At 41.7% G+C, this 12,489-nt stretch overlaps 1 protein-coding gene across 4 annotated transcripts in view; it reads right to left on the bottom strand.

The window, feature by feature from the left end:
* Positions 1-2,369: 2,369 nt before the first annotated feature.
* SUCO (SUN domain containing ossification factor) overlaps positions 2,370-12,489 on the bottom strand; it is a 43,069-nt gene continuing 32,949 nt past the window's right edge. For 3 of the 4 annotated variants that reach the window (XM_074597670.1, XM_074597671.1, XM_074597672.1), the window contains 7 exons: positions 10,683-11,852; positions 9,722-9,809; positions 8,214-8,318; positions 6,282-6,436; positions 5,788-5,879; positions 4,491-4,546; positions 2,370-4,327 (listed from right to left, as the gene is read on the bottom strand). In XM_074597670.1, coding sequence (XP_074453771.1) covers positions 3,881-4,327; positions 4,491-4,546; positions 5,788-5,879; positions 6,282-6,436; positions 8,214-8,318; positions 9,722-9,809; positions 10,683-11,852 — 2,113 coding nt within the window. In that variant the 3' untranslated portion in view covers positions 2,370-3,880. Of the gene's footprint in view, positions 4,328-4,490; positions 4,547-5,787; positions 5,880-6,281; positions 6,437-7,122; positions 7,275-8,213; positions 8,319-9,721; positions 9,810-10,682; positions 11,853-12,489 lie in introns of those variants that run through there. The other variant, XM_074597673.1, reaches the window with a different exon arrangement.

The raw sequence follows: 12,489 nt of genomic DNA, 5'->3' as shown, positions 1-12,489 counted from the left end.
TGACATCAAGACCCTTTTTTTTTTTTTAACAAAAAAAAAAATGGTTACAACTAATTAAACTCAGCAAGGCAGCGGCAGACGGAAGCTGTGGTTCTGTCCCCCGTTCAGTGCCAGAGCAAACACTCTTGAGTTTGCAATAGCACGATCGGCTCTGTAGGTTCCTTCAGAGGCTGGCTCCTCAGCCGCTGAAGCATAAAACCATGCTTTGATTGCAAAGGTTGGACCTAGACGTAGCCGAAACGGTTAGGGAATGTACTTCGGAGAACACGAGTCAATCCTGGGCCGACACGTGCCAGCAGTGACTCCGTGATAGATGTCAGAGGAGTCGTCGCTGCCAACAGCCGTCTCCCCGACTCAGCACAAGAAAACCAGGCTGACGTTTTTCACCACATGAGCATGGTTCTGTTAGCCAGGTACTTCAAACACTGGGAAAGTCTGTGCTGTGCACAATGCCTTCGCTCCCCACCACGCCAGCTGAATTGACACCAGCTCCCCTTGACTCGGAGCCCAGCAGCAGCATTTCTTAGGGACAATAAGCAGCTTTCCGGGAAATGAACCTACGCAGCCCATTACATCATTTAGTCTTCACACTGATTTTGGGGCATGCTTTCAGAAGTGGGGGTGCTGCGAGACGTTCTCAAAACAGCCTTGAAACAGGGGAGCCAGACCGAGAAGAGCTTCTGGTCCTGCGTTATCTATGGCATCTGCCACATTGTCAGTAGGGATTCGAAGCCGCGTGGCCTCAAGCTGCATTCTCAGCACAGAGCTCTGCTCTGGCCACTCAGGATACGCAGTATTCCCATAGCATGTTTCCTATGTGTTCTTTACATGACAAGCTTTATTGAGAATGTTTTTCCACCAAATGCAGCAACTCCCGAGATGTTAAGTCATGCCCAGCTTTTAAAATATAGAGAAATCTATAGTTTCACATCTGAAATTATTAACTTGGAAATTCGAACATGTGCTTGGAATTTAAGCATGCACAACTTACGAACATCTAAGGTATAAAACAGATCTTATCATCAGGAAAGTGCCAGCAAAAAGGGATTTCAGCCCAAGGCTAAGCGCCACCTTCCCAAGAGAGAATGGGGATGTATACACAAACGCTTTTAAACTAACAATACACTTGATGTACTGTTTGTTGATGAGGGGGAAGTATGGTTTGTTGTACTGATGTACTGTTTGTTGATGCTGAAGATGAGGAAAGTTTCCAGTCACCCACAGACCCACTGCTTTCAGGAAAGGCAGCTCTCCTTGCCCCACAGTTACATGCTCACACTGTATGTTTGATAAATATACATGACCATCACCATTTTTGCTTTAACTTCAGGTTCACAGCCAAATTTGCTTTCATCCAGTGCTTACACGCCAGCTAGAACAAAGCAAAAGTGTCCCCTCTATTAGAGACACATTTGTTGCCTGCATATTGGCAGCAAATTGACTCATTTGGCCTCATTCTACACCGATCGGCATATTCTAGGTCAGTCAGTCTTTAGTTTAGAGCCAGATAGTGACCATGACCTGCTTGAAGAACTCAGTCGTGTTCAGCTTCAGCTGATTCCTACTGATGAGAGCAACAGCCCAGCGATTGCCAGGACATAAAGGAAAGCACACTTCCTACAAGCAATGTATCAAGAGGAAGCAGTAAACATATAAATAAAGAAACCCTGCACCACAAAAATACACACACACACAAAACCCACCCCACCACCCCCCAGCAAACGCCACATTCGATTGCTTTTTAAATCATAGCGCTCCCTGTGATGAAGCGGAGAGTCTCAAGACACTCGAGGGAGCAATCAGTGCTGGGGAGGTCTCATCTGATCAGAATAGGTGCCAGACAGCTGGAGAATTCGGCATTTGGCTGCAACGCAGCGTTACCTCGCTTGCTAGAAATAAGTGAGGAGGAAGGGACCAGTAAGGGGCAAACTTCCAGCTGAAAACTCTGGTTTGAAAGGATAAATGACTAACACTTTCTTTTAACAGCCTTTTATATCCTTCACAAACCTTATCTCTGAATTACCAAGAGGTTGTTTTCACGCAGCCATTCTCACAGAAAGCTACCACTTCTAAGGATCCCCGAGGTCAAGTTGTGAACTGGTACACGCTGGAAACTTATTCCAGCGGTTTTACATGGCCACAATTCCTGAACTTTCAGACAAAGCACCACTTCAGCTTCCCTCCCCCCACCTCCCCTTTTCTTTTTTTTAAATAGACAAGCACATCTGGGCTGACAAATAAAGTTTAACAACTCCTTACTATGGACCCAAAGGACACCGGTCCTAGTCCTGTACTGAAATGTAAAGACTAGTGGTTCTCAAAGAATTTAAGCCCCAAGTTTCACTTTCAAAAGGAAAAATGCCAGCAAATTAAAGACAAAGTGTTCAGATTTATTTGGAAATTCACAGTTTCTAATGGCACTACAGGTCTGTAGTTACATACTCTTGTTCCACAACATTGTACGCTGCACTCAGGTGGTATGTATTTTCCTCATCCAGGTTTGAAACCCTTCTGAATTCACGTTCAATGCGTCTGGTTCGTGTGCTCTGACTGGCTAGTTGTGCAGATCAACTCCAAAAGTACATCACCTTAAAGTATTCATAAACTAACAAGAAAGCAGCAAAAAAAACAAAGGCTTTAAATAAGTCACATTACATACAATACCCAGGAAAGGCATTAGATCTGTTAAAAAGGGTACCACTAAAAGTGCTCAATAAGTTAACTTATTTTTTTACAACGTGAACCTGTAACACCTGCCAAAAGGAATAACCTTTTGTCCCACTCACTCAGATACACACTCAACATTTTAGCAATCACACATCCTATAGTATCCAAATATACAATCACAGTCAAAATAAAAAACACTTGGATATGAAAATACCAACCATACAAACACTGCACATTTGTTAGCCAATACAAAAGCAAACATTATGGAAATACCCACTTTGACCCAACCTGACCGATCAGATTTCAAGGCTTTGCAAACTCGGCACACGCAGAGCTGGCTCGGAGAACAGCCCAGCTGCACCAGCTCGCCCTCGCCTTCTTCAGCCGAGCTTTTTCCTGAACCCTCAGCACAGCAGCAGTGAGCATTCCCCGTTCACTCCCTTCAGAGAACTACAGCAGGCAACTTCGATAACGAACGCATTCATCAGCGTAAGATCCCGTTGTACACAGGAAATCCTAAAGAGCAACTGTCATTCAGTTAGTACAGACTACAGCTCTGGTTTGTAACTCAAGGTGGAAATAAATAGGATTCCCACCCCGAGCCAGATATTTCTCGTCAACCAAGTTTGCAAAACCAGAATCTAGTCAGGCAAGTGCATCTATTAGTCCATGTATTTTTACAGTATCCAGTCCACGTTACTGAGTCCAGCTGAAGGCCAACACATGTCCCTTTACAGCACTGTAGTGTTGCATCTTCAAAAAAAGCTAGAGAAATTACAAAATAAATCAAATGACAAACAATTGTATCTCCCCTCTTCCAGTGGCATTATAAATAGACAAAAGGCACATAAATATGGGAAGGTGCAAGAAATCGGAACAAAGCTAAAGGAAGAGGATTAGGCTTTTATCCCTATTCCACCCAACAAACTGGGTTTCAAAAAATCTCTGCCCCAGGAACTGTGAAAAAAAACCTTTATAAAATGAACCCTGCCCTCCCTCCCCCCAAGCTGTTCTCATAGGAAATTATCAGCCTTGTAAAGCTGCAGCTTATAGCCAAGATTGACACAATCCCATCTATTTTAAAAGACAGAAACCAAATTTCTGAATACTTTCCAATTAGTCGAGCTCTTTGTCTCCCACCATCCTCCCACAGAATACCACAGACTGTTCTCAAACGAACAAACACTCTCCTGTTTGAGAAGTTCAGCTAGCTTTAGATGTGTCCAGAAACTGCCGTGACACCAAGTGTTCCCACTGTTATATCTTTGTTTCCTTTGATTATGTCATGCAGGCTTGGCATTGACCCTGACTTAGTCTGTATTAGAGTTTTTATGAGCTTCCCTCGGTCTGAAACTTTAGACCGTCTTCGTTTTATAGCCCTCTTCTCAGTTTTTGTCTTTTGGGTCTGTCCATTGCACAGACTTGTACATGCTGAAATGCCACAAAAATAGGACTCCTCAGATTGCGATGACGTTTCAGAGCTTCCTTCGGATGGAGGACCCTTATACGAAGAGTGATAAACTTCCCCAATGTTAGAGAAGTCCCTCTGGTTTGTAAACGGCTTCCTTCCTTTAATTTCCCCATTGGCTATTGGATGCAGAGGCTCTGTTGTCGGCTTAATAGTCTCTATTTTTTCGCTTTTATATTTACAACGCTTTTTCTGAAACCACAAGTAAAAAGAGAAACTGTTAGGTTCTGGAAGGCAAGCAGAGCTTAAATACTAAGCCCAGGAACCGGCGCAGGGAGAGCAACTGAGACATGCCCCACCTGCCGGCAGAAACAGGCTCAGCTCCGCCTGCCCGCCCTCCCCACAGACACTGTACCTTCTTCTCTGGGGAAAACTTCAGGGGTTCTACAATGTACAGGTCCTCTGGATCCACTGTAAGAGAGGGAACAGAAGTTTAGCAGTCCCGACACGGCCAACTCTAGAACAATGCAATTCTAAATAAATAACAGCACAACAAAGTATTCCACTTTCCACACGCGTTTTTCCTCCCGTTATAAATTAACGGAGGTACAACACACGAACACCGAAAGTGAAGTCAACACTGAGAAATTCCTCTGTGCTGCCACAGCAGCTGTCAGCGATAAGACACTTGACCTCCTGAGAGACGAGGCCATAGGAGAGGTGCAAAGAACATCCTTTGGGGGGAAAGGAACAATACTCATTAAAAGTTAGCTTCTACAAAAACAAACGGTTACCAATACAATGGTGCTTAACGTGCAGCCTGCCCACGACAGGACAGATACTAGAAGGTGTACCTATCAAGGACGCAGATGTTCAGACTGATGTGAGATCAGTCTGACATTCCTCCATCAGGGGCTTGTAAATCATTCCTCCAAGCCAAAGCAGAGAACAATTTGGAAAAAACGGGGTTTTGCAAAAATGTAAGTCTATGCCTTAACTAGGCTCTATTGCAACACGTTCCCAATTCAACTCATGAGTTTTCACGCAGTTTTACTCACAGTACAAAAACTCATGGAGCAATTTTGCTACACCCAGAAAAGCAATGTCAGTTGCACACTTGGTAGTTACTATAATCTGTGCTTTTGTTTTTGCATGATGACAATGGCTCAAGAAATCAGAACTCAGTTGTCCCAAGTGTAACACAAATACTGAGAAGACTGTATCACTCCTTTATACCCAAACCAAGATTAAATAGTCCAAACTTTCTTACTACAGATAAGTTTGGATCTTAAATATCTGCCAAGTTTCAAAGACAGGCTATCAGGACTTCTGATAAGTAAGGCATTCAGACTTGCCACATCTGGAGCTAAAAAAAAAAAATTTAAAAAAATACCACTTTCTGCAAGCTTCATAGCTTTGTAGACCTGAATGCCTGCATGGACTGCTACTAACCCCAAGAATGATATTGTTTGTACTCTACAGATGCTAAGACTACATTTAATGTTTTAGCATAATTTAGCACAGTTCTGGGAGCGTCTGGTAACTTGGTCCTGAAGCACCTTGTCCTACAGAATGTATACGTGAACAAGTACGATCCAGCATATTTCGACATTAACCTGCAATTCTATTTTCCTGCGCTCGCAGTAACACACACGTTGTACAGCACTAGTAGAGTAACACTAGAGACTAGATGTATCATATGGGAATAATACCTTCTTTACCAGCTAGCTGAAAAGACTGTGATCTGACCAGTGGAAGAGAAGTTCTTCTTTTCAAATTCATATCATCATAGGAGGAAAAACATCTAGGGGTGAGAAGAAGAAAAAAAAAATCAACAAAGCTTTTCTAAATGCATTTTTCTCAGGGCTCTGTCATACACATTTTTCCATTAAACATCTTTGACAGAAGGACATTTTTCCATTGACATCTTTGACAGAAGGACAGAATCAGTCAGTCACTCGGGTGCCCAAGAAAGCCTGGCAAACAGACACAGTACTATCTTTGCAACAAGCTATCAAGGCACGTTAAGAGTAGTAGCCCCAAAATGCTCCTAGGAGAGTGTTACTACAGAGCAGTAATGGCTCTTTGCTATCGAGTTTTCTGAAAGAAGATTCAAAATTAAAGCGGATGTGCCAGTCCCAGCAGACTTAGGAAACCGCAAATAAAAGCTGCAAGAACAATTTTGTTTCAAATAGAAATCTGTTACCTTTTGGGACTGGGGTAGTGATTACTTTTGGGAATTTTGGAGAGGTAATCTTCACAGAACTGAGATGTGCTTCTGCACCGCTGCACACAAAGCACCAAGCCCAGAATGACACACAGAACCAGAGAAATCACAAGGTAGGTTTGTCGATCAGAAACCTGGAAGAGTTTGATACAGTTGTTAGAGACAAACAATAATTTAATGATACTATTATTCTCTTGTTTTAAAGGTTAATATCTTTAAAAGAACACAACTGACATGTTTTCAAGTCACTTTCCTTCAATTTCACTAAAGACTCATTCAAATTTGAGTATTTTTTCAGAGGTTTGATGTAGTCTGTTGGCTACGCAGTACTCAGAGTAAAGGCTGAAAACCACCAGCCGGCAACACAGGACAAAGTGTCACCAACAATGGCACTACCATAACTTAAAGCAGCAGCTTCCCCTTGCAAACAGCACTCAAACCTATCTGACGGAAAGTATATTACTTTCAGAAAGTGTATTAAACAAGTAACTTCTCTGTTTTAAAGCTGTAATGGATGCAATGCTATCTCAATTCTATGTGTTTTTATCAGCTGACATTATAGTACTTCACAGAATAAATATCATTACATTTACTCAATTCAATGAGTTTCATCTTTCTGAATACTCTTCCCGCTTCACTATCTAGCAGAAGGATTTTTCTAGTGTGTTCATTTCTGAAGACTGGCAGACAAAGCTTATATAGAATTAAGGAAGCTGAAATCCAAGGGTATTTTACAGATAATGTTTAAAAAAAATGAATTGCACAGTTTTCCTATAAAAAAATAATCTATCTTAAACACACTAAGAGATCTTAGAAGTCATACAAAGACAAGGAACACTACTTCCCATTTTGTAACGGGCAAGCTTCTCAGATTAATAGACTCAGGTGACCAGAGCTGAGTTCGGGGACAGCCATGTGTTCAAATTCCAGGACACTCATCTAACATATGCTGATGATCACCACTGTCAAGTCCTGGTTGAAACCACAGCACTCATAAACAGGAGCTTAGCCAGCCATCAAAGGAGTCTCACTAAGTGTCAGAAAACAGCTCAAGAGATGTCTTTGGCAACATGCACACAAAAAAAAGTCATGTTTATAGTACTGCTTGAAATCCCAGGCTGGAGAACATAAACATTTGAGAGAACACGTTCCTAATACTGTTTCCAAGATTCCCCTAATCTTGAAGTATCACCGTAGCCAGAGAGGAACGGAGAAGGGTGTCTGAGCCATAAGAGCCAGCCGTTCAATAGCAACCCTCCACATACTCGTGTGTTATTACAGCGCAGTTCTAACAGTGGCCAGTACGGTCTTGCACAGTAAACCTCCTGTGGCCAGAGTCTGCTAATGTTTAAGTGGACAATATAAACACCGGACAGTGCAAAGCATCCCATTCTACTGAAGCTGTGTCACAAAGCCATGCAATACAACTGCCTACATAACGCAGCAAGTGCCAGAAAAGTTCTTGAAGCATGAACTTTACTGTTCCCTCTGACACATGCCCAACATTCTGCATGTGCCACAAACCCCATTGTTGCCATTCCAAAGTCAGTGGTTAGTCTTCATTAAAAAATCATTTCACAGAACAATGTCCATTCCAATGCACTACATGAAGGCTGAGATATTAAGTTATTCCAACTATGTTATATCATTATTGTTAGCTCAGACTATAATCATGGGGCTAGTAGGCTGTAGTATAAATTATTACTGATCTTGCTATGCACAAGACAGCTCAAGCTACTCAGACTTCCCTTCCCTCCCTCGGCCAGCTGCTAAAATAGACTGAAAACACCACTACAGACATCATCTCAAATGAAAAGTTTCATTTAAAGACTCCAGGCTTCCTCAAATTGAGATATGTTTACGTATCTGTTTCCTTTGAGTTCTTGTGCCACAATGCTGAATTATAATTACCTCACGTTTTAATTCCGCCACAGTTGTTGACAGATTGGAAACTAGCTGCGTCATGTTGGTGAGCTGTGCTTGTAACAGCTGGATTGCTTCTGTTTGCCGCTGATCCTGTATTAAAGAGAGTCATGGCCATGTTTAGTTGTCAGGTTCCCACTTTCATACACACTCACAGGTACAGACTTCGCATTCTGACACAGCCAGGCATTTTGTAGCCACGTGACTTATTCAGCATCGTTTTCAACACAACATTCATATAACATTTGAAACCACTTAAGCAGCATCAATCATATACACACACATAAAAACATCAACATTTTTACTTATCAAATAACCTTTTGTAACATTATGCCAAGTGCATTCCATTACAGTGACCTCCGCTATCTTCGTTACAGGCAGATTAAGTAGCCAGCTCCATTCAATGGCTATCAGGAAGTTGAGTACTGTCATGTTACAAAGTACACGTGCAGATGAGCACGCAGAGCTGAGGTCTAAGGGCTGACGCATAGCTTCTGCTCTGGGATCAGGTAGCCTGCCACTTAATGACAGGAGCCCAAGCCAGCCAGGAAAAAGAACTTTGCAGCTATCATCTTCCTGGAAAGAGCCCTAACAGGATTCTTAATCCTATGAGAAATTAAGAAAGGTGAGCAGAATATCAGGGAGGTCAACCACAAGGAGCACCTCAGACTGACTAGCATTTGATACCTTTCAAAAAAAAGCAGAAAAGAGTATACATATGATCTCAGGGAAATTGTGATTTTCTTCACTGTTGGTGGATGAACAGAGTACAGGCCTGGGACAGCACTTCAGAAGTTTTCAGATGGTTTGGGATTAAGCTTGCGCAGTTGCTTTAATGATTATTCAGCACTGCCATTAGTGCCGTATTTCACAGCTGCTCAGGAAAGCCAGGATGGCAGAGCAGGGAAAACCTCCTTCAGCTCCCACTTCCTTAAATCACATTTTAAAGAATGAACTAAAGCTTTTGTTACATGAACTCCACTTTCAAAAGCAAATTTGGCATAAGACATTACTGTACCTCTCCCCCTTTCTAGAGGCTAGGTCTCTTCAGCAATATGAGGACAACTGACTATCTATACTTTAAATCAGAGATGAAAAACAAGTCAAGTTCACAAAAAAAAAAAAAAACACTCAACATTTTGAGTGCAGCTACAATGAAGAAAGAAGGGTTGGAAGAGCCCTGGATAACTTTTTCATTGAAAAGACATTTAAGAGTTTTAGCCATTACCGGCTGACAACTATTTTTTTTCCTTCCAATACAAAGATCAGGAAACAGAGCTGGAAATGGCTTTATTTAAAACAACTGTGAACATACCTAAAAATTTAATTACAGAGGAAAAAAACAGATACGGGAAGCATGGCATGCAGTTGCTTTTCAAAGGCAGATACGCAGCTAACAAATCTTCAATTGAAAGAGAATTTTGGCACCTCCTTGTAACTCTCTCAAAAGTAAACTTTCCTAAGCAGGAAAACTTAAGTACTCCAACAAACCATACCTGCTCTTCCGCTATTCTTGAGGTGTTCTGAAGTTTTATTATTGTTTTATTGAAAGCCTTCTGCATTTCCTCCATTTGTTTTCGGTACCTACAACAAGAAGTGTAAAGGTTTGAAATGCCAGTTCATAAGACTCCTAGCACTAGATTTGTCTTTAGAATACATCACTACACAAAGGGAAAGCTTCTCTTGGTCCAAAGTAGTTTTATTTAAATGTCAGGTGGTATTTCCTTTTAAGTTTCAAACATAAACAAGGGATGCGTCTCTCCCTAGTTTTTTCTGTGGGTTTTCTCCAAGGTTTAAGTCAAATCTATTTTAACTTAGAGCTTAGCACCCGTTGACTAGAATACACTATGGAGAATTCTCTACAAAACACTGCCTGCCAAGAGAAACACAACAGTAAATATAATTCCTTGGAACCAGTTCTGAAGTTGGTATAATTTCCTGATTCTCCTATGGCTAAGGAGCACCACAGATAAACATTAATTTACATACACCCCTCATAGAAAATTCTAGGTTCCCTCTCCATGTTCCCTTCTTCAACAAGGGTTATTACAGATTACACAGTAGCTTAAGTGGAACCAATCGGTTCAGTAAAGAAGGCATTGTAGGGCTGTGCTGTTCAGTTTAACAGGAGGATGTACCCTTTTGTTGAAAGGATTATGGACAGGATTAGCGCTTACATCCTGGCAACGCTTCACCCTTTAAAACCCCCCCATCGATATTCCTCAAAACAAAATAAATGTAGTTATATCTGAAATACAGAAAGGGAACCCTTGCCAGACATCTGTGTCTCCAGTAAGATACCCAGGGATTAGGTACTTTTCTCAGTTTTTCCATAAAGCTTTATGCTGTGGTCTAGAGTATACTCAGCTTCCACTATATTACCTTCCATATATATTATGTTCCTTTGTTTTTGGCTAAAATCATGTTTACACTCTTACCAGTCTTCCTCAGACTTACCTCTGACTAAGTTCTTCTAAATAACGGCTGCTGAGGGACATGTTTACTTCCAGGGCTTTTATGCGATTATTAAGGCGCATGAAGACAGACTCCTTTTGATTAGATCCATGAACGAGATTTCCATTAGCATAGCCTAGATCTGTTGAATTCTGCAATTCAGCATAGAAGTCTGTAGCTGTTCTCTGCGGTCCCCCAGTGATTGGAATCGCCATTAAAGCTTCTTCAGTTGCCTGATCATCCTCCTTTGTTTCGGCAGATACAGACGACTCAATAGGAGGCAAAAGAGGTTTCTGCACTTCTGGAGTGCTTTCCTTTCCTTCCTCAGCATCACCAGATAATATGCCCGCTGTATGTTCAGGCTGCGGAACAGTCTCTGTAGGCTTTGGAATCACTGGAATAGCCATAGTCTCTCTTGTGCTCATCTCCTTTACCTCAGTGGCCACACTGGTTTCAGAAGTTACAGGTTTTTCTTCTGCAACAGAGCTCTCGGCCTTTTCTGTTTCTGCACTGATCTCAGCCATATCCAGCTGGGGAGTCACCCTTGGTGCTAGCTGTCCTGCATCTTCTTTTGCAGGCTGCAAGGCCATGTCTGTTTTTGGTAATGGCTTAACTTCAGAAGTAACTTCTAAGAGGAGGGACTGAGAGACAGTCTGAGGATGGCTTGGCTCCAGTTCAATCAAATCTGTGGTTTCATTACTGATCTCCTCATGGACCACACTGCTGAAGTCAACTGCAACAGTAGATCCAGACGGTCTCTCAACTTTGCTGTCTAATTGCTCAGGCAGAGGCTCATCTATTGACGCATGTATAGATTCAGTCAGAACTGCCTGTGGCTGCTGAACATCAGCAGAGTAATCTCGCCCTTGTTTTCCTTCGGTTTTACTACGCTGCCGATGCATGGCTACTGCAACTGAACACCATTTAAACAGATATTCTGAAAAGGTGGAAATACAACATGCGGTTGCCATGTCATAGCAGTACTTTTCTGTCTCAAGTTCAAACCATGCTGCTGCTTCTTCTTCCTGATCATCATCACTGGGCAGCAAAGTTACTGTTGACTGGCTTGAATCTTCTTCATACTCTTGTACTAGCTGAACAATAGGACTTTCTTTTGTCAAATCCACGATTGATTGCTCTTTATCGATCTGCGGAATACCTGTAGTAACAAGTCTACAATGAAAGAGTTAAAGATGGGATGTTACTTCAACAGTTTTACATGCTTGCTCTGGAAGACTGCAAAAGTAGGGTCTTTAGAAAATGTGCAAAGCTTATTCCAGTGACCAAAGGCCAGTTTGGTCACAGTCAGAAATTTGGTAAATTAGTATTTTCTCCGGTGGTTTTCAATCCCAATTTGCAAACAAATTATTTCAACCCTTGCTTCTGAAACAGCAAGCCTTCTCAATCAGATATTGCCCCTTCCCTCACCCCTGAAAAAAGTCACCAGTTCAATTATCACTACAGCAAGCATCTTGCTCTTCTGTTGCAATCTGCAAATGAAAATGCAAGAATCACAACCTTCCCACTGACCTTGCTCAGTCTCTCAACAACCAGAGCGCTAGAAAACCATAAAACCACTAAATATAGCACAAGTCAAGCCTTAACATTTAAGAGCTAGAGTCTCAGCTCTAAGAAACCAAATCAATTCTAAAAAATTGTGATCAACTGAAAAAAAACCCACATCCCATAGATTATCTATATACAACTCCTCCTAACCAAATTCAATTTCTTTGCATACATATTCTCATCAAGGAAAGCCTATCAAAAAAAATATAAGCTTCTAAATCAGAATTTTTGTCAATACAATTTA

The sequence above is a fragment of the Larus michahellis genome, chromosome 8, assembly GCF_964199755.1.
Source record: "Larus michahellis chromosome 8, bLarMic1.1, whole genome shotgun sequence".
Lineage (NCBI taxonomy): Eukaryota > Metazoa > Chordata > Aves > Charadriiformes > Laridae > Larus > Larus michahellis.
The sequence above is the reverse complement of the archived record's forward strand: the minus strand, read 5'-3'. Positions and strand labels throughout refer to the sequence as shown.